The following is a 26,913-nucleotide window of genomic DNA, read 5'->3' on the forward strand; positions in this document are numbered from 1 at the left end:
AGTTGCAGGGAGGTAAATTCTGAACAAAAAAAATATGTATCAGTTGAAATAATTTTCTTGACTGTATAATGGATTTAAACCGGGGTGGACAAACTACGGTCCAGGAGCCACATCCAGCCCTCCAGCCTGTTTAAACCAGCCCTCCAGCCTGTTTAAACCAGCCCTCAAGCTCCTGGGGAGTAGGGTCTGGGGCTTGCCCTGCTTCTGCGCTCCAGCTGGGGAGTTGAGTTGAGTCGGGAGTTGAGTCCAAGGCTGCTCCACAGACGCATGCTGAATCTCCCGCAAGCAGCGGCATGTCCCCGCCCCCCCCCCAGGCACTGCAGACGAGGCAGTGCGCAGAGCCGCCTGGCCACACCTCTGCATAGCAGCTGGAGAAGGGACATGCCACTGCTTCCAGGAACTGCTTCAGGTAAGCGCTGCCCAGATCCTGCATCCCGACCCCCTCCTGTGCCCCAACTCCCTCCCGTGCCCTGACCCCTTGCTCCAGCCCTGATCCCTCTCCTGAACCCCAACCCCCTGCCCCAGCCTGTAGCCCCTCCCACACCCTGAACTCCTCCTTTCTGGCCCCACCCCAGAATCTGCACCCTTAGCCAGAGCCCTCACACACACCCCACCCCAACCCCCTGCCACAGCCCTGAACCCTCTGAACCCCTTGGTCCCAGCCTGGAGCACATCCTGTACCCTAAATCCCTCATCCCCAGCCTCACCCCAGAGCCCACACCTCCAGCTGGAGCCTTTCCCCTCCCCACCCCATGCATCCCAACCCCCTGCCCCAGCTCAGAGCCCCCTCCCACACCCTGAACTCCTCATTTCTGGCCCCACCCCAGAGCACACACCCCCAGCCAGAGCCCTCATCCCCTCCCACACCCCAACCCCAATTTCATGAGCATTCATGGCCCGCCATACAATTTTCATACCAAGATGTGGCCCTTGGGCCAAAAAGTTTGCCCGATCCTGATTTAAACCCTCTTTTAGAGCCAGATCCTCATCTGGTATAGCGCCATTGAAGTGAATGGAACTTCACAGATTTATACCAGCCTGTGGTATGCAGTACTCAGTTCTCTTTCCCATATTTTACCAATCTGAGTTTACATTAAAAGGGGGTGAGTGTGGGAAGCATTGCCCAGACTATAGTAAAGTTCAACCACTAATACCAGAAATGACTTTTTTCCTCTGGGCCAATAATTATACTAGCAAAAATTATTTGCTTTTTGGCTGTATAGGCACCCTACTGCACCAAAGGGCATGTAAGTCCACCACACTCTCTTGGGGAAGGATATCCTGGACACACAGGAATTAGGGGAGACATGGATTAAGAGAAATTAGAACAAGCACAAGAAGGATCTAAAGGAAAGTTTCCCTGAGAGCACAATTTCATGTCTTTCTTCTGTAGGAGGCTGCAGCAGCTCTGATAACAAAAGGGTTCTTAGAAATAAAAGGTATATGTAGCAGCTCAGGCAGGTGTAAAGGTAGCTTAAGGTCACCTTTGCTGAGCATGAGGGCAAGTTCTGTGCAGCTGAGGATTGCTATTGCTCTTGCTAAAAGGTGATCCCTGTTGAACCACAAAACATCTAATAGTTTCTGGTGTTCCCCAGTGGAACACTGCTGGGCATAACAACTATCACTGTGTCTCATCTCTCCACCTGAATGCTTGTTTTCCCCTCTTTCTTAAGATGGCAACTGTGTACGGATGGTGCAGCTGGGAGTGGTGCTTCAGCTTTTGGACCTTTTAGAGCAACACATGGACAATGGGGATGTTTCTGTTCAACATGCTGCACTGAGTGCCCTTCGAAACCTTGCTATCCCAGGTACAGAGCTGGTAGACAATCTCCTATCCATAAACAACTGGTGTCCATGGAGGGACAGGTCAATACCTAGTGTAGATCCACTGAAGTCACAGATTCTGGTGCATTTTCAGATTCTGACAGGTATCTGAGCTTTTTTTCCTGCAAAATAATTCATGCATGTGAATAACTGACTGGGACTACTCATGTGCAGAAAGTTAAGGAGCTTGCAATTATTCATAGGGATCTTATTAGTCACTACTGCAATGGCTTAACATTGCACACAAATACTATATAACAGGACAGGAAATGAAGAACAGTAGATACACTTTAAGCAGTGTAGGAGGCAGGAAGGAATTATATCCCACTATATCTTCAAGGGATTTTACAAAACTGCTCCTCTCCTTCTTTGAAACCAATACTAATTTAGAATCAGTTAAAATTTGACCTATATGTTGCAGTGTAGAGTTTCTGCTCTTGAGATCATTAATAAATACATCATCTCATGTCAAATGCAGCTCTGCTGTCTGGGAGTGCAATTGAGAGTAGGAATTAATTTGTCAGAACACTTCTAACAGTACAATGCCACCCAAAATGATGTTGGGGCATTGATTTAGCACTGGCTCAGAGGAAAAAGTGCCAACTCCAGAGCCACCAATACTGTACTACTATCTGCAGCAACAGGGTGTTCTTGGAGGTCCCCTCTCTCAATACTAAACTGACCAGGTTGTTTAACTTGTCTAAGCACAAAATGGTGACTTTCTATGATAAAAATGTCCAAGAGTTTGTCAAAATAAAGCAAAATTAGTGCCATGGAATATATTTGTATCCTTCTCCTATTGACTAGTAGCTAGATCTTGTGCCTCTTCTCCACTGCCTCCTTTTAATATTTGGTAAATGGTCTCTCTCTGAAGAAAACATGTCTCATTTCAGAAGTTCATTCATTTCTCTCAATACTCATGTTTAAAGTTGGGTACCCTGGTGTACTGGGTGGGACCTGGGTGTTGATCAAACTAGAGTGATAAAGTTGGCCATAACCTGTGTGTGTGTGTATTTTTGTTTGTTTTTTTAATGCAATGTGCTTCAGAGCACAGTCCCTGTCAATTGTTCTAAACTGGTGATATTCATTTGAAAGGTGAAGAGGAGAAATTTTCAAAAATTTTCTAATGCAACATCTTGCTTGAACCAGCATATATGTGTGTGTGTGTTAGTGGATACAGCCCAACATACAGGTGTTTCTTGGTGCTAAAAGTGTACAACAATTTTATGGCATATTTAACCTGAGCTGTTTTTAATCAAAATCAAAGTGTTTAAAATGTTTCTGACAATTTTGTAATGTAATGTTGAAACATCCCATTTTGACATTCTTGGAACTCGCTGTTTCAGTTTTTGAAACAACTTTCCAAAACAAGTTTTTACAAGTTTTAAAAGGATCAAAAATCCAAATTAAATGTTTTGATAAAAATACTGTTTTGGGAAATTTCATTATTTGCTTTTGATCAATTTTAGATCAGATTTTTTTTAAATAATGGAATTTCCCACAAAATGGAAAATCCAGTTCCCATCCAGATCTATATTTAAACCATATTTCCTTAATTTAAGAACAATCTGGCATTGCGTGACAAATATAGCTATTACTGCAAAGTAGCTTTAGTTACAAGTGCATAACAGGGTCAAGTGCACAAGATGTCCATGCTATGCAGGCATATAAATCCCAGACAAGTCAGATACCTACCCTCCTACATGGAAGCTCTTATGTTGTGGTGCAGGAGCACAGAGAAGGACGAATGTTTAAAGCAAAGAAAGGTGATTTATTAGTCATAACCTAGAAGTAACAGATGGTTGAGCACTACTTCCTATTTCAGGGAAGCCTTCTAGCACAGAAATGCTGAGATAATACCCATGCTTGTATACAGCAAAAATTAATAAGCTATTCTACAGACATCACATTCTACTGATGGTCTGACTGTGCCTTTGCACGTGAACTAACCTAAAGTTTCTGTTCTCCAATTCCTGGAGCTCCTTAGCGCTGACCTTCCAGTGTCTCTCTGCTTGACTTTAACCAGGAACCTGTTCCCTTCAGTGGCTAAGCCTTAGGATCATGTGTACAGGCCCTGATTTGGCAATGACAGTACTTATCCTGCATCTGCTTTTTAAAAAGCTCCTTTCCAGGATCTTGTGGCACCTTTCCTCACTGCTGCACTACACAGAGTAGCACAAGGCAGACTCTTTACAAACAGTCTGACCTTGGAATACAAACACTGCTGCTGCAGTCTCCGGGAGGAAATTTAACAGCTGTTTAACAGTACAGAGCAATACTACACAACACTTTAAGCCGGGAAGGGGGAAATAATACCTTATCCAGCTGAAACAGTGAGGGTAATTTAGGTAGGCAGGATGTAATTACATACATTACAATGTAGGGTGCGATTTTCAAAACTTCAAAAACTCTCATTGACTTTATCCTTGTACTAAATGCTGTGGGATCTTTAATGATCACAATTAGCGAGGATATTGATTAATCTCTCATCTGAAAGATAGCTCTTCCAGTGCTCAGTTCTCCTTAACAGCAGTCTGGGACATTGGTATGATACAAACTCAAGAGGAAGAACCCCCTTCAGTGAATCCCCAATCCCACTTTCTGTAGTATAGTACCTAACTGTTCCTTGGAGATTTCTTAAACAAGCAGTGAATGACCCAGACCTTGCGTAGTTTATAGGATCTAACAAGATGAAGTTTAATTCCTCCTGTATCCTTCCTTGCTAGGATAGACCAAATGCCAGCCAATCTTAATGGCTTGTGTGGTTGTACTTTAATGTGTTGAACTATGTGTTATCAGATATTTGTGCATTGATCTAGAGTCTAATTTAATTTTGGTAATCTTTTGGTGATCTTTTGAAGTGTGAGTTTCTTCTGGGAAACTAACAAGCTGTGCCTCAGAACATGAAAAGGAAAAAAAATAATAGATGAGGGCTATATAAAGAAATCTATCTGTTACCAGAGGCTGCATGAAAGGAACTAATAAAAGCAACTGGAGAATTTTAAAAGAAAGAAAATCCACACACTGTGATTTACTTAAAAGGAGCAGTAATGTGCGGAACACCGCACTTATAAATTCTGTGAAATCCTATTCTCATCCCAGGTCTTTGCTAGCCATCACCACTAAAGTAAACCTCAAAATATGGAAATTATCAGCAGAGCTCCAATACTGATGACATATACCCCTTCAGCATTAATACTGCACAGGCTACACCTTTAAAGGGGCATAAGATAAAACTGCAAGGGAAGTCAAAGAGAACATAAGATGGAAATCAATTAGATACGTTCTAAAACTTACAGATAGGCACAAGAGGTGTTGTTAATTGATTCAAACTGAGTAGTACAGAGGGGGGTTTCCTGGTGAATTCTACTACAATCAAGAGACTGGGGTTTGAGCTTGTGCTACTGGAACCAAAGGAAATTACAAACAAGGTAATTAACAGTTAGTATCTGTTTCTCAGCATGCCTGCAAGGTCGGTAAGGGAAAGGACAGAAGGATTCTTGCCTGATGCAGTTGCCCCAGGAAAGACAAAAACATGCAGAAGGGGAGGATAAAATTACTTTGGAGAAAGTCTTTGGTAGCTAAGTTAAGCAGCATTCAGGCTTTTTCCAGAGAAGCTTCTGATCATTACCAGGAATTACTGCATTAAAGCATGGTGCAGAGAAACAGGATTAGGAAGGGAAGCAGAGCACAGAAGCAATGGTATCTGCAACAAAAGCATCAGGTGTCTCAGGCCTGGTCTACACTAGGCGTTTAAATCGCTTTTAGGAGCGTAAAACCGATTTAACGCCACAACCGTCCACACTCGGAGGCACCTTATATCGATTTTAATGGCTCTTTAAACCGGTTTCTGTACTCCTCCCTAACGAGAGGAGTAACGCTAGTATCGGTATTAACATATCGGATTACGGTTAGTGTGGACGCTGATCGACGGTATTGGCCTCCGGGAGCTATCCCACAGTGCACCAGTGACCGCTCTGGACCGCAATCTGAACTCGGATGCAGTGGTCAGGTAAACAGGAAAAGCCCCGCGAACTTTTGAATATTTCCTGTTTGCCCAGCGTGGAGCTCCGATCAGCACGGGTGGCGATGCAGTCCGAAATCAAAATAAAAAGAGCTCCGCATGGACCATGCGGATGTGATCGCTGTAAGGGCAGGCAAATCCGTTCTATCAGCGCTCCGTTACAGAAGATGAAATTCAGAATCCTTTTTTAAAAATCTCCAGACAGACGCCATAGCAGGGACTCAGCGCACTGCAGCGTGACAAGCGTAACGGAAAGCCAAAGAATCAAATGGACGCTCATGGACTGGAGGACTGAAGCTATCCCACAGTTCCTGCAGCCTCCGAAAATTATTTGCATTCCTGGCTGAGCTCCAAATGCTTCTAGGGTCAAACACAGTGTCCGCGGGTCAGGGCATAGCTTGGCAATCTACTCACCCACCCCCACCCACCCCAGAAGCGAAAGGTAAAACAATCCTCTGACTCTTTTACATGTCACCCTATCTTTACTGAATGCTGCAGATAGACGCGATAGTGCAGCACTCAACACCAACATCCTTGCTCCTCGCCATGGGCGGTTGATGGTACAATATGATGGAAATCCATCCTCATCATCAGCATCAGCTGATCGTACAAAAGCTAGAAATCCATCCTCATGATCAGCCTCAGCTGATGGTACAAAAGGACTGGTAACAGACCACGTCATCAGACTATTTGCCCTAATTTTTCTGGTGGATGGATGGTGCAATATGGCTGGTAACCATCCTCATCATAGCAACAGGGGGCTGAGCTCCATCAGCCCCCACCCTTCATGTGTAAAGAAAAGATTCAGTTGCCCCTGGACTAGCAGTGGGATGCTGGGCTTCTCTCCTACACACTGCTTAATGTCCTGTCTGGACTATCATAGCAGCTGGAGGCTGCCTTCCACTCATTTCTCACTAACAAGTCAGTGTGTCTTATTCCTGCATTCTTTATTAATTCATCACACAAGTGGGGACAATGCTATGGTAGCCAAGAAAGGCTGGGGAAGAACGGAATCAACAGGTGGGGTTGTTACAGGAGCACCCCTGTGAATAGCATACAGATAATAATTTCTGCAGGCTCTGACACAGAGCAGCTGTGCTCTCTGGTTCTATGATACGGTGGTTCTCTAGCACACTTGCCTATATTAGGCAGCACTGATTCTATTTTTAGAAACCAAAAAGGAGGGATTGACTCAGGGAGTCATTACCAATATTGCTTTTGCGCCCTGGCTGATCGGCCAGGGCACTTATGACAGCAGCTAATGGTACAAAACGATGGAAGGTGCAATATGGCTAGTAACCAATCTTGGCTTTTGCGCCTGGCTGATTGGCCAGGGGCACTAGCAGCAAATGGTACAAAAGACTGGTAGCCATGATCATCCTCAATTCCAATTTATGGAAGGGTTTGGATGGTGCAATATGGCTAGTAACCATCTCTGCTGTCATGCAAAAGCAAAAGCATGCTTCTGTGTAGCGCTGCTGAATCGCCTCTGTGAGCGGCATCTAGTACACATACGGTGAGAGTCACAAACGGCAAAACAAGCTCCATGATTGCCATGCTATGGCATCTGCCAGGGCAATCCAGGGGAAAAAGGCGCGAAATGCTTGTCTGCCGTTGCTTTCCCAGACGAAGGAGTGACTGACGACATTTACCCAGAACCACCCGCGACAATGATTTTTGCCCCATCAGGCACTGGGATCTCAACCCGGAAGTTCCAAGGGGCGGGGGAGGCTGCGGGAACTATGGGATAGCTAGGGAATAGCTACCCACAGTGCAACGCTCCAGAAATCGACGCTAGCCACGGACCATGGACGCACACCACCGATTTAATGTGCTTAGTATAGCCGTGCTCCACCCGATTTTATAAATTCTGTTTTACAAAACCGGTTTCTGCAAATTCGGAATAATCCCGTAGTGTAGACGTACCCACAAATACAAAGGCACTTCACCCTCCAAACAAACTGAAATTAATTATTTTTACTGTATCTCCTTTTGGATAGGGATAAACAAAGAAAGAGCACAATCTTCTGAACCCTGCCCACATTCCAACAGGTTTGAAAACGCAGTGAGTGAGTGAATGTGTTTTCACAAAAACAATGTTTCTATGATATGCATAGTTCAGTATAAGACCAAAAGGTTTGGTCAATTCTGACCTTTATTTGAACCAAATTGAATCATTACAGGCTTACCCCTTGTCAATGTTCAGTAACCACAGAAAAAGCAACTGTTACACTATGAGTTGAATATATCTAACTTGTCTAGATACTTACATCATTGTAGTATTTGAGCTACAAGTTCATGTTCTCCAAAATGATCAAATTCTCTCTTTCTGGTTCCATTTTCTAGTTGCTAACAAGGTTCAGATGCTGGAGGAAGGCGTAGCAGAGCGGATCCAGATGCTTTTGAGATCAGAGATGGCTCCTGTGCAGTTTAAACTTCTTGGAACACTGCGAATGTTAATAGATGGTCAAGGTAGAGAATTGCTGAGCACAGACTAATGTCACCTTGAAATGTTTTGCGAGCTACAAGTGAAAGGGAAAATACACTTTGGAAATGTGAAAAGACAATGGGACAACTGCTTGGCAGATAATTCCACTAAGCCAGCAGAGTTAAAACAGCAGAGAATTTTGTCCAGTGTGTCAAGTCTACTAGAGCAAAAAACTCAAGCATCTTGACAGCAATAGATGAGATATGGAAAGGCCTGAACAAAGAAGCTGCAAAAATCTAAGTGAGAGATAACTAAGGCCTGAACAAGAGATTTTTAATGGAGTTACGCCAGCATAAAATTAGTACAATGGTAGGGAGAATCAGGGCAAAGATTTAGAATCTGACAGTTTAAAGTGAGTGAACAGTGGAATTTGGGACTATAAAGGATCAAGAAGATGTGGAGTGGAGGCCAAGGTTTCTAGCTCTCTAAAACATGTCTGTAGGGTCCTGATTCTTACAGATTTATCCTACATCCTGGTTGTATATCTTAGAGATTCAGGGCTTTTTTTGGGGCATTGTAACAGGATGATATTGTGCACTTAAATTCCATGTTTGGAAGCCCAAAGCCTACAGTTGGCTACACAGATGGGCATGAAGTATGACAACTCATTTAATCATCTAATTGCCATTTTGAGAACCAAGATGCAGGAATGGGTGCTCAGCTTAGGCATCCAAGTTTGAAAATTGTGCTCTCCATTTACCATAATACAGTGATTCAACTTAGCACAAAACAGAGAGTATCCTACCAGAATATCATGGCATGAGAAAGCAAATCCCGTGCTTTTTTGATGCAATATCTTAGTTATTTCAGTGCACATGAGCAGCTAACCTAGAACAATATTCCTCATAGACTTGTGCATCAGGTTTAAGGACCAGTACAAGAAAAAAAAATCCAGAAAACTGAGTGATGGGTTCCCATTTCAGAACTGTCACATATTGCTGGCACACGCAGAGTAGCATCTTAACTCATATAGATTCATCAGCTAGGTGGGGGAAACATAGACCTGATTCGCTACTGCCTCACATAAAGTACCGCAGTTGGTTTGGCAGCAATTTGCATTCATTTTGTAAATGAGTACACCAGGTTCAAGGCAATGGAGAATCAGACCTAGAATCTGTGTGATCAGTACAAAAATCTTTCGTTCAATGGAAAGTTTCCATTTACATCTCACCACAGTAGATGGATGATATTACAAACTACAAGGAAGCTTAGCATAATAAAACTATTTTTCCTTCTCATGCTAAAACATTCAGTCTGTCATGATTATTTGAAGAATATTAAAGGTGACAACTTCAGAGTTGAGAAGACAGGCATCAGAGGATACATTTTGGAAATTAAGAAACATTAGGATAAGCCCTGAATTACAAAAAGCTAAGAGGCCACTTCTGCTCTTGCTCACACTGGTTGTACGCCAATAAGATTCCAGTGACTTCAGTTCAATTATTTTCGATTTACATTGGTATAAGTGAGATCAGAAATTGGCCCCAATGTGACAGCACTAGCTAAAACAAGAACCCTCTTCTGAATTTGAAATAATGTAGCATGTTCTAATGTAGAGTAGGAAAAATCTAAAATGCTACCCAAGTTTTATCCTTCCATGGTAGTAAGTGCAGAAGCTGCCCGTCTTTAATTGCCTTATGTTCTATTTACCCATGAGCCAACATTGACCTTAATTAACACCGCATGAAACACTCTCATGGACATGTGTCTACTAACAAGTTCCTACTAAATTAGTTAATTGCATTATCTAGTGTAAATTTGTTACTCTGACAATTGCTGGGCATGCTGATGCTTGCAGAATTGAGAAAGGCATGTTTTTCTCTAATTATAGCAATCTAGATGTCTTTGTCACGCTTATCACGGTCAGCATCACACCACCAAAAAGGAGGTACTTCCCAACAGTGACTCCTTTCCCCAATGTATTGCTGATGGAGCCACACTGACGGATTTATGCACCTAGCCACATGGCCACAGTAGTTTTTAAGCAATAGCTGGATGTTAGGAAGTAGGCACAATTCACACAAGGCCCACATTCCATAAATTGAAGATATAAAGATGTCTCTCCTTCTAAATGGTGTCTAATTAGACTTGGGCTTAGAGTGTTTTATTGCCAGCAAAGTCAACAGAAAGTCCAACTGGATAAGAAACTGGGTCAGGGCCTCTGCCTTGAGCAAGCCTTTTAAACTGGTTTTACTTGCCAACATGGCACCTCTTAGAGGAAAGCTGTTTGGACTCTAACTGGACTGCTCTTATCTCGTGAGACAAACACAAGCAGTTCTGGCCTCAAACCGCTGCCATTCTCTCTTGTGAGGTGACTTGCGGTGGTAAGTGAAAGTCTCTGTCATTCTGCCAGGTGAAGAGATCCTCACTCAGAAAAACAGTGAAAGGGAGATCTTTGAACAGGTCCAGAAGCTCTGAGAACCAGTTCATGTTTATGCTGCCACTCTGACTTTGTCCTGTCCACCCTTCCTCGGTATTCTGGGGCTGAGAGAAAATGGAAGAAAAATATAAAATGCCCTCCCTCCCCACACCCCTAGCATGTGTTTATGTGTGTGGATCTGGAGTAGATGCTAAAGTCATCTTATGCTCCTATTGGACCCATTTTGAGTAGGCCTGGCAAACACTACAGCCTGTACCAAATGAACTCTGTTCAAGACATAAAAGGCATATTTCATGCCCAGATGAAGCAGGGAACATTGCAGGGCAAGAAGGAACACCTCTTAATCCTGGATTTCTTACGTGTGTACATCATGGCCCCATGGCAACCAAAAAAGTCAACCAACATTACCCCCACTCCTGAAACGCTAAAATAAATATATCAGTCTTTAAAGTCAACTGAATCACAAACTACAAGCTAGAGCTAAAGCTTAAACATGATAGAAAAGGACAGGTCTGTTCTATGACCACTCTGGCTGGTGCTTAGAGAGGAGTTAAAGGAGTGGGAGGGGAGGTTGGGTAGCTATATCCTGTGGCTATGGGGCACAGGGCATTGTGCACCCCTCCCCAACTATTAATTACTGCACTAAATGCTTCTGTGGCCATGTGGATGAGCACTCTACTCCTACAGTGAGGCTTAGGAGAGGTGACACAAGTTGCATCTCATCTCTTGCTCCTACCTCATCTCTTAAAAATATACATTGAAAGGACACCTCCAGGTTTAACTCTGGCATTTATTTGTGGAGTCCTAAGACCTTATCCTACAAAAAGTACTGAATACCCTCAGCTTCTATTGCAGGCAACAGGGACTGAGGCACTAAACGTCTGCCTGGTGGTGCTCAGACCTTCACAGGAGTGGATCCCTAGATAGCATCATATTTAGTTAGAACAAAACACTTCATATGCCTTAGTCCCCCTTTTCTCAGCACTTTTTCTTGCACTGAGTAGCACTTTCCAGATTCTAACTATTTTTAATCAGTAGCACTTTGTAACAATGTGGCTTTAATTAAGTTAAATTGCAATAATGTTCCTGTGGAACTGTGTGTGCTACAACTATATGGATATCAAAGGAGTTTATCAGGATTATGCATAACCTCTCTTTTGCTGTTGTCAGAACTTTTAAGGGTTGTGGCAGCAATTTTCTTCAGAAGCACTAGGCTTCATGAGTTACTGCAGACAATCAGAGGCTCATTTTGTTATAAAGAGGATTATCAAGCGAGTTGTTTTTATATGACACCCACAAAGATTAGAATTTCTGACATCTTGATAGCTCATGAGAAGACTCTGGTCTGATGAAGGATGGGTGAATAGGTTCAGATAAAATAAGAACCTCCTGCAAACATTGTTCAAAATTTGAATTGAGTCTGACAAATAAAAATGTTCTTCTGAGGTTTGAGAAAGTTTATTTAATTTTTCTCCTAAGTAACTTTGAATTTCCAGTTGCTTCTGAAGTTTTAGGTAGAACTGGTAAGGAATCTTTGGACAATTTCTCCCCTCCACCTCCTCTCCTCCCCCAAAAGTGCTGATTTGTCAAAACCTAAACTTTTTTTTTTTTCAAAAATGTAAGTTTTGATGAAAATTTTGTCCAGAAGTTTTCTTAGGTCCTGGATGGATGGTTATAGACAAATGACACCCCACCCACCCACAGAAAAGCCAATAGCCCAGTGGTTAAGGCTCTCACCTGGGATGTCACCCAGGTTCAGGTGCCTACTCTTTCCTGATTTGGAGCAGGGTCTTGAATTGGATTTTCCACGTCCCATAGGTGTGCCCTAATCACCAGTTTTTGGTTATTCTGGAGTCTGACCAGACCAGCTTAATCTTTAATTCCTGGAGTCTCCTAGACCAGTGGTTCTCAAACTTTAGCAACCCGAGGACCCTCATTTTGATTTAAATGTTTTTGTGGACCTCCAAGCCCCTCCCCTTCCCCCAAGGCCCCGCCCCACCTCTCCTCTTACCCACCTCTTTCTGCCCCCTCCCCCCAGCGTGCCCTGTCCCAGTACCTCCTGCATGCCACTGAACAGTGAGAGAAGTTGATCAGTGGGACCCACAGACCCCCTGGAGTGCCCTCACAGACCCCAAGAGGTCCACAGACCCCAGTTTGAGAAACGCTGTCCTAGACAATCCTGGGGGATTGGCAACCCTAGCTCTGGCTGGGTGTAGCTCTGATATTTTTGCAAAAAATGTAAAGGGGCTCTATTTTGTGCCAATGCTGAACAAAAACAAAATTTCAAAACCTCAACATTTTGCATAAGATGGAATTGTTTTCCCAGCCCTCCTTTCTTCTGCTGGGAGTATTATGGCAGCATCCAAAAGTCATATTCTGGATATGGTCCTAGTTATATTTTAAGCTCTTTAGGGCACAGACCATCTTTTCATTTGTACAGCGCCTAGCACAGAGTAGTTCTCGTCCATGACTAGGACTTCTAGGCACTACCACAATACAAATAATGATTGTGCTAGAGGCATTGGACTATAGCATTAGACAGTCCCTGCTCTGAAGAGCATACAGTCAAAGTTAGGACAACACTTAAAGAGTGAGTGCAAGAAACAGTCAGAGGGAATGGGGGAGAGAAGACAAGGACAGCTACCTTATGCCTTCTATAAAAGGCAACGATAATAGTAATTTTCATTTTAAGGGATCTCAAAACACTTGAGATGTGAATTAAGTATCGCTACAGCTCAGGCAGAAGATACAGATTAGATCTGTTTTACAGGTAGGTAGCCATGGGTACAGGAGCAGCAGAAACTCCCTAAAAGTGAGAGGCCCACAGGTGCCTGAATCTTGGCCCCACCTCACCCCTTCCCTGAGGTCCTGCCCTCACAGTGCTCCTCCTTCCAAGCAGGGCCGGCTCCAGGTTTTTTGCCACCCTTGGCATTAAAAAAAAAAAAAAAGGTCAGAGTGCCACCCCTTGAAAAGGGCTGCCCCAAGCACATGCTTGGAATGCTGGTGCCTAGAGCTGTCCCTGCTTCTAAGACCTTGTACCTCAATTGCTCCTCTCTGCCCTTTCCCTCCTTACAGCTGGTAAGAAGTGGGACTTTTTAAAGTGATGGAGCCATGGACACCCCCCTCCCCATTCTGTACTCCTGCATGGATATCTTACGTAACTGGCTCAGGGTTGCACAGTAAGTTAGTGGCTAGGCCAGAAGCCCAGCTGCCATAAATCAGTGTAGCCTCATTGGATTTCAATGAAGCAACCCAGTTTTATAAGAAGGGGGATTTTGGCCAAGTGCCAGGAATCCTAACTCCTCTTCCCCTGTTCTAACACTCAACAACATTTTAATTTCTTGGAACTTATGTCTGACTGACATGTGTACTGTAGTCCCAAACAGCTTGTGTGTAGAGTGTGGTACCATGCACATCAAACAGCAGTATCCTTCAGTAGGGCAAGTGAGGACATCAGCAGAATTAGACAGCTGCAAGGATTCTCTTTTAGACTGCATCCTCTCTACTACAGGCTCTGAGTAAACACCTGGACATGCCATTCTTCTCTTTTCAGCTGACACTGCAGAGATGCTGGGACAGGACCCCCTGCTTATCAACAGACTTGTGCAATGGTGTGATGCCCAGGAACATGCTGGCGTTTGTGGAGAAGCAAACCGATTGCTGGCATCGCTTTTGCGGCACAGCAGATCCCAAGTATGAAATTACTGGTATAATTTTTTTTTAAATTGTCAGGAGTGCTCGCTGCCAGGCTGACATCCTTTTTGCTGTGTGCTTGCTGACAGCACACACAGCAGCTGTGCAAGCTTTTCCATACCACCCCTCCAACATGTCTCAGATGGACCCCTTTCTGGGGTAAGAGAGTAGATCACCCTTCATAGCCAGAGTCCTTTGTGCTGACACTACCCCTAAGGGAGTCACCTAGTGCATTTGTGGTGGCTGTTTTGTGATACGGACACCTGTCAATTGGAATGGACTTAATTCACCACATTAATTTCAGACATCAGCTGGTAATAACTTTCAGTCACTCAGCAAGATGGGCTGGATTTGAACCAGCAACCTAGAAGAGAAAAATACCATAACTGAATACCAGTTCCTAACTCCTCCATCAAGCATCCTAGGTACAATCTTCTTTTTCATAAAGATTTGACCGTGTTCAAACATGAAACCAATATTAAACAAAAACAAAACACAAACAGTTGAAAAAATGCACCTGTGTCATATCAAAATCTCTTTCAGAAATTCTACTGAGTTCACGTAGGCTGCCTAGTCCTTACTTCAGGGAGGGGTGAATGTAGATTTTCTGATGACAATATGCTGTTGATATGTTAGCAAAGGCTTTGGTGCTTATGCTAAGGCTATTCTGATTGATTATACAGAAGCCTCTCAACTGCTGCTTTATTTTGAGAGGATGTAAAATGGAGTTATAATTTGCATAAAGTTGATAAAGCAAAATTGAGTCACTACTAATTTAGAAGCTTTAATAATTAAAAGTTTGACCCTGATGAACCACAAGAGTAAAAGAAAAAGGAAGTACCTCTAAACGTTGATATTTCAGCTAAATGAATTCAAGGTGGCTTTCAAGCTGAGGTGAATGACTAATGCAGACAAAAAATTCTCTCTTTAGCAGTGCAGGCAAAATACAACAAATGTATCCAGATTAGCACTTCAGTGCTGGCAGGGAAACCATTTCCAATCAATTCAGAGACTTTCAGGGGTGAACTGTTATTTCCTTTTATCACCTCAGTGTTATTTGTATCTCAGCTTTTGATTTGTGGTCCTTTCACCTGACCCATTTCTTTTGTTTGACTGACAACAGGAAGTGGTCAAAGCCATCCAGCAGGCACAAGGAATGAAGCACCTGGTTTCCATGACAACAAGCGAACATGTTATCATGCAGAATGAAGCTCTGATTGCACTGGCCATAGCATCTGCAATTAATTTAGGTATCCTCCCTCCCCCAGAGCATTGGCCTGAGTACCATTTAAGATGATGTTCTTGTTATTAATACAAGTGTTTTATAGCCCTGCTAATTTTCACAGTGATTTACAGAACTTATGGAAGGTATATTCCTAGCCTTGAAAAGCTTATGGTCTATTTTACAGTCAAAAGTACAGAAGACAGAGGGACTGGGGATTACCAGTGAGAAGCAGGAACAAGGGATTTCTTGAAGAGGTTGGTTTTTGGGAGGGATTTGAAGAATAGAGGATGCTTGGTAGATGGGACAAGAAGTTATTTGATAGCTGTTGGGCAGTGTGTTAGAAGGCATGAAATCAAGATCATGACAAAGGGAGAATCAGGAAGAGCAGAAAGGAAGCAAGAATTTTAACAGGGGAAAGGAGTGTAGAGATGTTGATGGAGTCAAAATTATATAGGGCATTCATTCTTAAACAACAGGCAAGATGATTCAAGGAGAAAGCAATGTCAAGGTAGACAGGAAGAGGACTGTAGCAGAGGCATTTTGGATAGACTTGAGAAAGTAGAAATGACAAAATAGGCTAAAGGATCCTGCAGAAGCTCTGACTGAAAAATGAAAATACCATCCTCTTCACAATTACAATTAATAGGTTGGATTCCTAGCAGCACTGAGCGCTCCTGGCAGCTTCAAAAGGATTTGCAGTTGCTCAGCACCTTTGAAAATGGTGCTTGATATTTATTAAGCTTGGTGCTGCATATATAGGACATAAGAGACACTATCCTGAAGATCACAGTCTAATCTGAAAAACAACAACAATTGCATTTAAGACCCAACTACAAGAAGCCAATATTAATGCTAAGCTCCATCACGGACTAAAGCCAGAAAGGAATGTAGTCTTAGACATGGATCAATGCTGCCAGCAGCGGTCAAGTCAGAAAAAGATCTATATACAGAAGATTAAGTCAGCTACCCATGACTATGAGAATGTGAGGGAAGGCTAGTAAAGATTGATACATATGAATTAAGCCATGATGTAGAAAATTTACTACCTGGCTCAGCTGTTTTATGGGCCTGATATTGTGAGGTGCTGTGGGGTGCTCTGCACTTCACTGCATCAGGCATTATATCTGCATTAAGGCAAGTCAGCCATTGTCTATCTACTTTGACAGACCTTTATTTTTCATATCCAAGTTACCTAAGAATTTTTCATTTAAAAACTTCAGAATTATTTCCAAGACATCTTATTTTATTTTCAGAAGTCATCAAAGATTCACTTAAGGAGTCGAGGCTAGTTCAAAGCTTACATAAGCTTCTACAAGATGAGTGCACAGGTCCTGAGGTGAAATATAATTCAATGGGCCTCCTGTGCAGCCTTCTTAATTCAGGTAATTTCACTTTGGCACTAAGATCCCATCCATTTCTGTTACTGTGAAATCACTGAAGTGTTTTCAATCAGTTGTGAGGTTGCATCCAAACAATGAAGTAGCAGCAGAAAGACTCGGAGGTTTATTTCTGTCAGGCAAGGACCTGACAGCCATTCTTCCTCTCGTGGGATAATACCTTTCTCTTTGAGAAGTCCGCTGAGGTCACTGGGACTACCTGTGATGGAGTCAAGGCAAAAGTCTAGAGGAGGGAGCAAAGTAACATTGAGACACCTTCATGCTTCCTCAGTTTTAGGGCCAGCATGCACCAGCTCCCATACCCATAGCAAAATGTGTACGACAGCCTTGCAACCAATTAGCTCAAGGGGCTTTTACAGCAGCCAGATATACTGGCTTGCTGACCCAACCCACCTCCTAGCCATATTATTCCCTACACAGAGGCTAGGGATGGGTGTGGACAAAACTGCCATGCTGGCACCATGCTGCCTAGAAATTTCTCTCCTGGGAGGAATCCCCAGCTGCCTGGTTAAGCTGGCTCCAAGTCTGTTATGTGCCAATGGAGAGTCTGCCCAAATAGTTCTGATTTTTTTTTCTCTCCACATTTTTCTAAACCGGTTCAGGGGAAACCTGAAATGGGTTCCAGATTTTTTCTTTTTGAAAACGCAAGAATTTCTAAGTTTAAAAATCTATTGCCTGAGCAGACTTTTCCATTTATTATATCCCAACAGTCCTCAGACCACCCCATGTACCCAGACTGCTGAACCATAAACCAGGTAGTCAGATCCTCAGCTGGTATAAATCAACAAAGCTCTATTGATTTCAGTGGAGCTATGCTGGTTTACAGCAGCTGGGGATCTGACCTATAAAGATTTTCTCAGTGGTCTATTTCATTAGCACGCTACAGACATCTTTTAACCTTGATGCTGAGAGTCAAATCTTCCTGGTATGAAATGCTGAAGCAAAATATAAAGCACTAGGTGGAGGCAGGAGCATGACTTTTGTAATACAGTCTGAAAAATTATTTTATATTTAGTTCTTCTGGGAAGGTGAAGTAACAAAAGAAAAGATATTTAAACAGGGCAATTAGTTAACAGTTGCAAAGAAGTTAACTTCTTTACAAAAATCATCATCCCAAGTGAGACTCTGTTTCTATTTAAATAAAATCTAGTGGAGTTAACCCGTGGCTGCAATACAGCCTTACATTGTAGTATCTCCTTCAGCGTATGGACTAATGCATGCCATTAAAGTCTGTGTTTGATCTCCCTTCAGGTGATTTAAAACAAGAAGTAGAAGAGGACAACATTAAAGAAACCTTGGAAAAACTTTGTAGCCATAGTAATGCAAATGTGGTCAAGCAGGCTGTAATGACTCTCCAGATACTGAGAGATGAGAGTCAAAACACCGGCTTTGTTTCGCCATAGCTGTTGGTGCTGCTTTCTGTGGCAGCTGGGGTATTTCAAGAAAATGTTATCTTTTGCCAACAGCCACCATATTTATCATGTTGATGTCCACTAAATGCTATTAAACACAGTGCAGGCTACAGCTCTCGTTGACATGTAGGGCCTCATTTTCAAAACTGTACATGGAACACTGTATATCCATTTGTACATCTAGTTTGCACCCACACCGTGTTACTTCAGCTTCAGGTACTCACAGGCAATCCAAGGCCGTAACTACACTACAGCAGGGACACCCCCTATGGCAGGGACGGGGCAAGGAGCTGCCTCCTCCCTCCATAGAAACTGCAATAAAGATCCTTCTTCCCCTGCCCCCTCATTCCTCTCAGGCCTAGCACTAGTGGCAAGATATGCCCTTTAGCCCTCTGGAGAGACAGGTGGAGCAGGAGGGGTCCTCCCCACCCCCAGTCTTACACCCTGGCTGCTGTGGTAATTTGTTTGAGAAGTGGGCCAGGACCACCGCAATTTTTGTTTCCCAACATGCACAAAGTCCTCTGCTGAGGCAGTGTTGGCAGGATGCCTCAGAGCTGAGAGTCTTGACATGCACAGTGTGAGATGGATGGAGTAGTTCCCACTCTCTGGGCTTTCAGAATGTCTGCTAACTCATCATGTGACTCATTAGAATGATTCTCATTTTAAACTAAGATCCCTTTATGCTGGTCTGGCAGAGTAAACTGGCCCTAAAGTGGAAGTAAGTTGTATTTACATTCCTTTAAAGGCTCTTTTACAGCACCAGAGTAGCTCTGATGGTCTCAGATTTTGTTTTCCTCCCTAATTACATCTGCTTTCCTGATCATGATGCATGACCAAATGTCTTTTTAAGGAATAAATTTCAGTAACTGCATGGATATACTAGGTTGTGTTTTGTTTTAAATCTTCCATGGTTATGCGTATTGTTCCTGGGGAAAGGACCGCCCCCACACTCCTTGCAGTATACATCACTACATTACTGACTGCACCAACCGAGAGGAGCCAAGCATCGACAGCTGCATTAGATGCTCCAAGAGACACTGCAACATGTCAGACTTTATAAGGTGACATGGGACAGATTATGCTTCTGATCTGGTAAGTGGGAGGCAGAAAGGGACAGGACTGCGCTGTAAGGGGCTGGGAAGAACTCGGCTCCTGCACACACTAGGGCTGCCATGAACAGATCTATCCTGCCCTTCTCTGAATCCCTGGCACAGGGGACACACATCCAGGGTGAGAGGGAATCTCCACAGTCCACGTCATTATGAAGATTCTGGACCAGTTCATGGACAGCCCACAAGAAACTGTTGTGAATTGGAGCATCCCTCAGAGTAAATCAAACATTTGTACTCTAGAACAAACATTTGTGGAATATTTAGATTAAACCTTCACAAAGGTGTTAGTCAGCTCCAGCTAATTAGCAATCTCTCAACTCAGATTACAATAGGGCTCTAAACTCCAGCCTAGATGTAGTCTAAAAAGGAGAATCAGGGCCAAAAAAGTTTAGTTCTGAATGATTTCAAATATTCAATCTCTACACCAACGGTTATATTCAGTCAGTTTTCTATCATAGGAATCTTACATGGCTGCATGAATATTCTTGTACAAAATATTTAAATGTCAGCCATATGACATCAGAAAAAACTAGTCATTAAGTAAAGGAAGACAATTAAAATTGAATGGAATGTTGATAGAAAGCAAGGTCCAATAGCATAGAAGACTCATTACACACAAGGAATGAATATAGGTTTGTGCATACTTGTAACACACACGTGTACAACTCACCTTTCAGCAAGGGCTGAAATACAAACTATTGTCTCAATTTAATGCTTTCAAATTCAATTTCAGATATCTTCATTTTTATCCCTAGACCCTTCCGCCTCCTGGTGAAGGATTTATTTTTTAGACATGGTTTAAGTTTTTCAATAATTCCAAGTATAGAAGACATTTTTCAAATTAGCTATATGGTTGGGTTTATTTTTTTTTTAAATTGTCCATGTAGCTGGTCTCAGAAGCCTAGGAATGTGCAATATCATCAAGTGCTGAAATTAACAGACCCGAAGTGTCATGGCAGAGAGGCGTTAAAGTCCTTTCTTAAAAAAAATAAAATTAGAGTGTGATACAGGTAATGAAAATTAACTTTATTTATACAAATTTTAGGGACTCTGCCACTGTTTCTCTACAACGCATTTTACAGTTCTCCTTGAAACACTTTGACACTGACTTTGAACACTCATTTACAGTCTTTGACTTGGCAGACCATACAGAACACATATGTGCGATAAATCATAAGCAACATTTGGCAGCTGGGAGCGCAACACAAGAATGAATTAAAAAGATCTCGATATAAAAACATACCAAAAGCACCTATGCTAAAGGCACCATATCGTTTGTGCTGGTCATCAAAAGCAACAATGAAGAATTTAAACCTCAGCAATAAAAACACTCAATTTACAAATGACTGGATCCAACAAGTTTCAGAGCTGAAAAGAAAACACGGCTCCAGTGATGAGAGACATGAGGTTTGATATATTAAGTCAATTTATTTTAAGGCTTAGAAGACAAAGGTATTGGAAGAAAAGGAAACCAAACCCCAAGGAAAACAACTGGGGAGCAGAGTTTGATCCATCCTTTTGTGGACTAGAAACACTGTTAAAGCTACATGCCTAGCTTCTGGAAGAGTAGGGAACTGCTTGACATACAGCTCAGGCTGAGTTGTGGAGCAGCCTTGACAGACTCTGGTGGGAGCACACTCCAGCCTTCTTGTGCTGTAGAAAAGATTATTGCAACATGGGGCAGGGATTGTTCAAATTGCCAGGAGGGGCGGGGGTTCTCCCTTGGGAAGAGGATACACTTCTGTGTGCTTTGCTCAATCTGGGGCTCACAAAAGAATGTATTCTCATCTTGATCTGTAAGCAGTTGTGTGTCTGAATCCAGGTGCATTAAGTGAAAAAGTAAATAAAGATAAATTTATCCCAGAAATAAAAGCACTCACTTCCTAGAAATTAAATGTCCTCTCATCAGGGGCGGCTCTAGAAATTGGGCTGCCCCAAGCAGCCGCGAGCGCCGCCGCGCCCCCGTCCTCCTTCGCGCGTCCTCTCCCTCTTGCTCCGTGCTCATGCCTGCGGCATGCGCGCGGTCCGCGGGACCGGAGCCGGGGGACACCAGCGGACCTGCCAGTCATGCCGGGCGGGCCTCGAGGAGCCCCGGAAGGACCGCGCCCGCGCAGCGCTGCGGCCGTCCGTCCGCTCGGCCCCGGCCCGTGTGGACGCGCAGCATGCATGCGGTGCTCCTCGAGAGCCAAAAATGCCGCCGCGAACGCCGCCGCGCGCGCTTTGCGGCGCTGGTGGTAAAGAGCCCCCTGCCTCTCATAGCGCAATCCATTAGTTCTGCTTTTGTCTCTCAAGTTCAGGTCATATAAGTTAGAGCTCACATCTGATATCTTAATTAAAAAAAAACGAACTTGTTTCTATTGTAGTGTGGTGGACTTCGTCTGAATGCTACCATTGAGATCTCAACTTCAAGCAGTTGGTGGTGGAATGATTTGAGTTGCTCCTCATTAGAAGCCTTAGAGAGGCAGCAGAAGCAGTTAGCTGGTTAGCTTTGCAGGACTCAGGCAATCAGAACCTACATATCTCTAGCAATTAAGGCACTGCAGGTTCATAAAGGATGTTCTGTTTAAAGATGTGTTTAGTAAGCAATGGGCAAATGTTCATGTTTCACATCAATTCAGGGATCTAGTTTTTCCTAACCATATTTGCCACTGCCAGCAGAACTGCTCTTTAAAATGGCTGGGGACAAAATTTCCAGAAGTACCTAAGTGACTTAGGAGCCAAAGTCCCATATGGAAAGTCACTTTTAAATACACATAGGCTCTTAAGTCCCAAGTCGCTTTTATATGTGGGATTTAGGCACTTTTGAAAATTCAAAAGCAGAAAAGTGAAAAATTATATAAAAACCCTATTCTCTGCTTTCTTGAGGCATTAAGCATTATTTACCAGAGCACTGAAGCAGTGTTGTAAACAGCTGCTATTAACTTTAAGTGTTAACAGTAGTAAAAGCAACAGGAATAAGCATCTAATTGTGAAGCTACACTTCAGATTAAGTTTGTTTTGCATAGAAGACATGATTGATAAGACAAGAGGAGTTAGACACTCATTTGCCATCAAGCAAGCAGAAGAAACCTGAAGATATAGAGAACCACAGAGAGGTCTTACTACAGCCCAGATCCTCAGCTGGTGTTGGGGTAGTTCCAATGAAGCTAGTGGAGCTATGTTGATTTTCGCCAGCTAAGGAAATGGCCTGCTGATGTTATTGGTCTTTTAGGAAAGTGCTACCTCTTCACAAGTTCAGAGAATAGTAAAACCTATTCCCAAGATGCAATTCAGGTGCTACATTTCACAAGCAGAATGTAGTGTTTTCAAACTAAATGGATTACTGTATTGTTGCAGGTTACAAGCATAAATTGGTTGATGTAGCTCTAAGCCTTGGGTTGTCTGGCACCGCAAACCAACGTTCTTAGTGGAAGAACTTGAAGCAATAACTATAGACATTGCTGTGCTACCTACTAAATGCAAGTATCAGCAGAGAGTTTGAGCCTGTTGCCACTGCAATAGATACAGCAAACATGTGGCACAGACTTCACTTTCAGGGCTCTGTAGAAGAAGCTTCTTTTGCCCTCTTTCCAGCTTCTCCTACTTACTGTTTTTCTTCTTGTTGTAGATCAAAGAGAAAAAAAAAGTCACAGCATATGCCTGGAGATTATACCTTCAGGTCTTGCAGAAGAATACAATAGACACTGTATTCTTTGTCAGTCTCTGAGGAAATCAGCCATTCTTAGACAGGCTTCCTTTTCCCGTTCGGTCTCAGTCATTGGCCAGAAAAAGAAACAAGAAAGCTCAGCTGAAAGCCACATACAAAATATAGCATTGTCCATGAAATGTTTCACAGAATGTCAAAGCAGCCGCCTTCTAGCTTTCATGCAAGAAAGGCTGGTACAGATCCCTATTGGTATCACCTTTCTTCCAGTGAATTGCTCTTTAATACTTAGATAACACACAAAATGTTACACACATATATATATAAAAAAAAGATATATTCAGAAGTTTGGCATTCTAAGAAAGCATAACACTTTGGAAACAAGCATTAATGTAGTAAAATATAATTACAAAAATATATACTTTACTAGAATGTACGTTAGGCACTGCAAGTAACTGCTATCCCTGAAAAATAGGGTGCCACTACAAGCAATGAACAGTTTGCTAGTAAATAGCCCACAGTAAAATTGACACTGCAACAACTGTTTAAAAGAGTTTCTTATTACGTATCACACATTTCAGCTTTTACAATTATTTCTGCTCTGACTTTTGATTTCACAGAAGAGCAGAAGAATGGTTTGGACTAGCACTGCAGGCCAGATCCAAAGGCCACTGAAGTCAATGGGAGTCTTTCCATTGGACTTCGTGGACTTTGGATCAGGTCTTAAGCACCCCAGTTTGCAGGAAACTGCATAAGGATTTAATTTCATCCCTGGTGTAAACGGGAGCCACACCCATTTGACTTCAATGGGAGCTGCACTCACTTTGGGCCAGGGCCTACAGCATTATTCTGGAGACGCAGCTCTGAGCATTTCTTCAGCATGACTGGATCTGGCATTTTTGCAGGAAAGGCTGAGCAGCAAAGGACAAATGGAATGGGAAACAACAATGCATTCAAAAGATTTTTTTAAATAAATTAATGCTAGTAACTCCAGTGCTCCTCTAGACTCTTATGTACGTTAGATCAGCTTTCGACTAGCCTGGAAAATCCTGAATCAAAGGCCTAACAGAGTTTAGCTTGTCCTTTAATTTCTTTTTAGTCCTAATATGGCAATCAACAGTCAAAGAAGATGATAAACAACAGTGCAGTGGACAGGTGTGAAAGAGAACAGATGGCAGACTAGAGAGCTCTTGACGGACACAATCGCTTATTCAATGATCTCTTGTACCAAGCAGTATTTTTAAATGCCTTCAGCCCAGCAGATATCACTCTTTTTAGAAGTAATTGCTCTACAAAACAGTGTAAGCAAATGGTGAGATTTTCTCCTCTATAAATTAAAACTATTTACAAACAGCTAAAAAGGAGAAATAGCATCAGAGAATCCACCTACCCTCATGAAAAGATTTCCAAATATGCTATCAACGTATAATTAAATTACTCCGTCTTGAGAAACTTATGTTGGCAAGAACTTTCAAAATAAGTGGCTTCGGTTACTCAAGCATTTGAGTCCCTACTGAAATATCGACATTAGCTCAGGTCATATAGGGACGCTCCCTACTTCTGCACAGCTAAGGTTCCATCTGACAATTAGAGACTTAATGACTGTAAAGAAATGTCTCTAATACCAAGACTATCATGACTCACAATAATCCAATGACATAACTGCCTGGGCCTTCCACTCAAACAGAACACAATGAAATGCTTGATGTTTCGAGAACAGACTACAATGTTTTGAGAATAGACATTAAGTAACCTCCTTTACCTATTCCATCAATGCGGTCATTTGTCGATCTTTAGGACACTCTCTTCTAAGACCATGACAAACATCACAACAGATGCAGCTATGATCCACATAATGAATGCAACATTGGCAACCTCCAATGATGGTAGCTAGGAGCCAAGACAAAACAGACCTTGAAGAACTTGCTGCTGTAAGGGAAGGGACTGGTTTATAGCAGTTTCCATTCTGCTTACTGGAGTCTTTTGATCCATCCCTCATAGGTTTAGGGGAATCTCTTCCACACCAAAAAAGGTTTACATCTAGTCTTCCCCTTGGAGAAAGAAACTGATGTTGCACTGGGGAGAAGGGGATCTGGGGGAGGAAGCAGTGTGTTCTTTCTGCACCAGCCTGCAGCAAAAGCAGAAGCGGAGTAACATCTGGCTGATACAAAAATAAGGCTTTTAAAACCTGGAGCACTCCAAGGCCTGTGTGTGTCTCAATTTCTTTTCCCTGGATGTCAAATCAATAGCAGTGAAATGTGTGTGTCTTCACAGCTGGTGTCTGCTTTCGTCTTCAGTAAAGATGACCTGCCTTTACAACTTCAATATCCGAAATCAGTGACCTGGCCAGGAAAATCCCAAAAATCTAAAGACAAAACACAAAAAGACAAAACCTGTAAGCAGTCTGGGAGGGAAAAACACACATTCAGAAGATTACCAAGTTGTGAGGCTGCTCTGAGTAAAGGGCCAGATTCTGCTACCCTTAGTCAGGCTCCAATTCTGCAAACACTTAAGCACATGTATAACTCTTCTCAAATGAGGGTTCCCATTAAAGTTAATGAAACTACTCATGTGAGTGAAGTTATGCTTAAGATATTTGCAGGCTCAGTGACTTCTCACCCAAATAGGTACACACTACCCAGTGGGGGTAAGGGTGGCATAATCTGGCCTATAAAACAAAACAAAAAAAAAGGTGATTAAAAAAAAAAAAGATGCTTTCATGTAACTCTTCTACAGGGCTGGGAACAATCATATGACTTGTGTGTCCCCGAGTTGGGAGCCAGGTACAGCTAGGTTCCTTTAGGTCTAACACTCTCCCATCACTTTAGTTACTTTTAAACATTTCAGGCATTTCCATTTTTCTGCCTAGTTCAGTGACTCAACTTGAAGATTTTTAAAATCAGAGGGTTAGAAGGGACCACAAGGGTCATCTGCTCAGTCTAACCCTCTGCCAAAATGCAGAATTTGTTGGGTCTAATCCATCCAAGACAGATGGGCTGTCCAACCTCATTTTGAAAACCTCCATTGTAGGAGCTTCCACAACCTCCCTAGGCAGTCTGTTCCATTGTCCTACTGTTCTTACTCTTAGGAAGTTTTTCCTGAGAATTTAATCTAAATCTGCTATGCAGTAGTTTGAATATATTGTCCTTTGTCCTGCCCTCTGGGACAAGAGAGGGGAAAACGAAAAAAGAAACTTTTTTTTTAGGGCAGCCTTTCAAGTATTTGAAAGGCACTATCACATATCCCTCCTCCTTAATTTCCTCTTTTCCAAACTAAACATACTCAGTTCCTTCAGTCTTTGCTCATATGCCATGCATTCCATCCCTTTGATCATCATATAGCCTGACCCTCTCTCTCTCTTTCAGTTTTTTGTATGTTTAATTCACATTTAACTGTGCCAAAAGGGATGAAACATTTACCACAAACTTTAGTGTGAAAAATTTCATCTCATTGAGCCTTTCACCAAAACTGATTTTCAAAAAAATTGCCATGAAATGGCCTTTTTCAAATTAACACCCTCTTCCCCCACATTCAAACTTTTGCAGTGTTTCAATGAAAACTGGTTTTGGTTGAAAATTTTGGAAAAAGGTTGTGCATGTGCATGTGTTCTCCCTCCCTCCCTCCCCAAAAAAAACGGTAAAACTTTCGTGTTTTTAACAAAAAGTTGGGCCATTTTTGAAAATTTAAGAGGAAGAAATTTAATTTTCTCAGATTA

General features: G+C 42.6%; 2 protein-coding genes across 6 annotated transcripts in view; one reads left to right on the top strand and one right to left on the bottom strand.

Annotated features, from left to right (window-relative positions):
• Positions 1-19,295, top strand: part of LOC120368994 (rap1 GTPase-GDP dissociation stimulator 1-like) — a 50,807-nt gene extending 31,512 nt beyond the window's left edge. The window contains exons 9-14 of one of the 2 annotated variants that reach the window (XM_039481834.1): positions 1,674-1,808; positions 8,195-8,320; positions 14,270-14,409; positions 15,533-15,659; positions 16,888-17,016; positions 18,283-19,289. In XM_039481834.1, coding sequence (XP_039337768.1) covers positions 1,674-1,808; positions 8,195-8,320; positions 14,270-14,409; positions 15,533-15,659; positions 16,888-17,016; positions 18,283-18,434 — 809 coding nt within the window. In that variant the 3' untranslated portion in view covers positions 18,435-19,289. Of the gene's footprint in view, positions 1-1,673; positions 1,929-8,194; positions 8,321-14,269; positions 14,410-15,532; positions 15,660-16,887; positions 17,017-18,282 lie in introns of both variants that reach the window. The other variant, XM_039481833.1, reaches the window with a different exon arrangement.
• Positions 19,296-23,516: 4,221 nt separating this feature from the next.
• Positions 23,517-26,913, bottom strand: part of TSPAN14 (tetraspanin 14) — an 81,321-nt gene continuing 77,924 nt past the window's right edge. For all 4 annotated transcript variants that reach the window (XM_039481361.1, XM_039481363.1, XM_039481362.1 and 1 more), the window contains one exon: positions 23,517-25,563. In XM_039481361.1, coding sequence (XP_039337295.1) covers positions 25,492-25,563 — 72 coding nt within the window. In that variant the 3' untranslated portion in view covers positions 23,517-25,491. The remainder of the gene's footprint in view (positions 25,564-26,913) is intronic.

This window comes from Mauremys reevesii, linkage group 7, assembly GCF_016161935.1.
Source record: "Mauremys reevesii isolate NIE-2019 linkage group 7, ASM1616193v1, whole genome shotgun sequence".
Taxonomy (NCBI): Eukaryota; Metazoa; Chordata; order Testudines; family Geoemydidae; genus Mauremys; species Mauremys reevesii.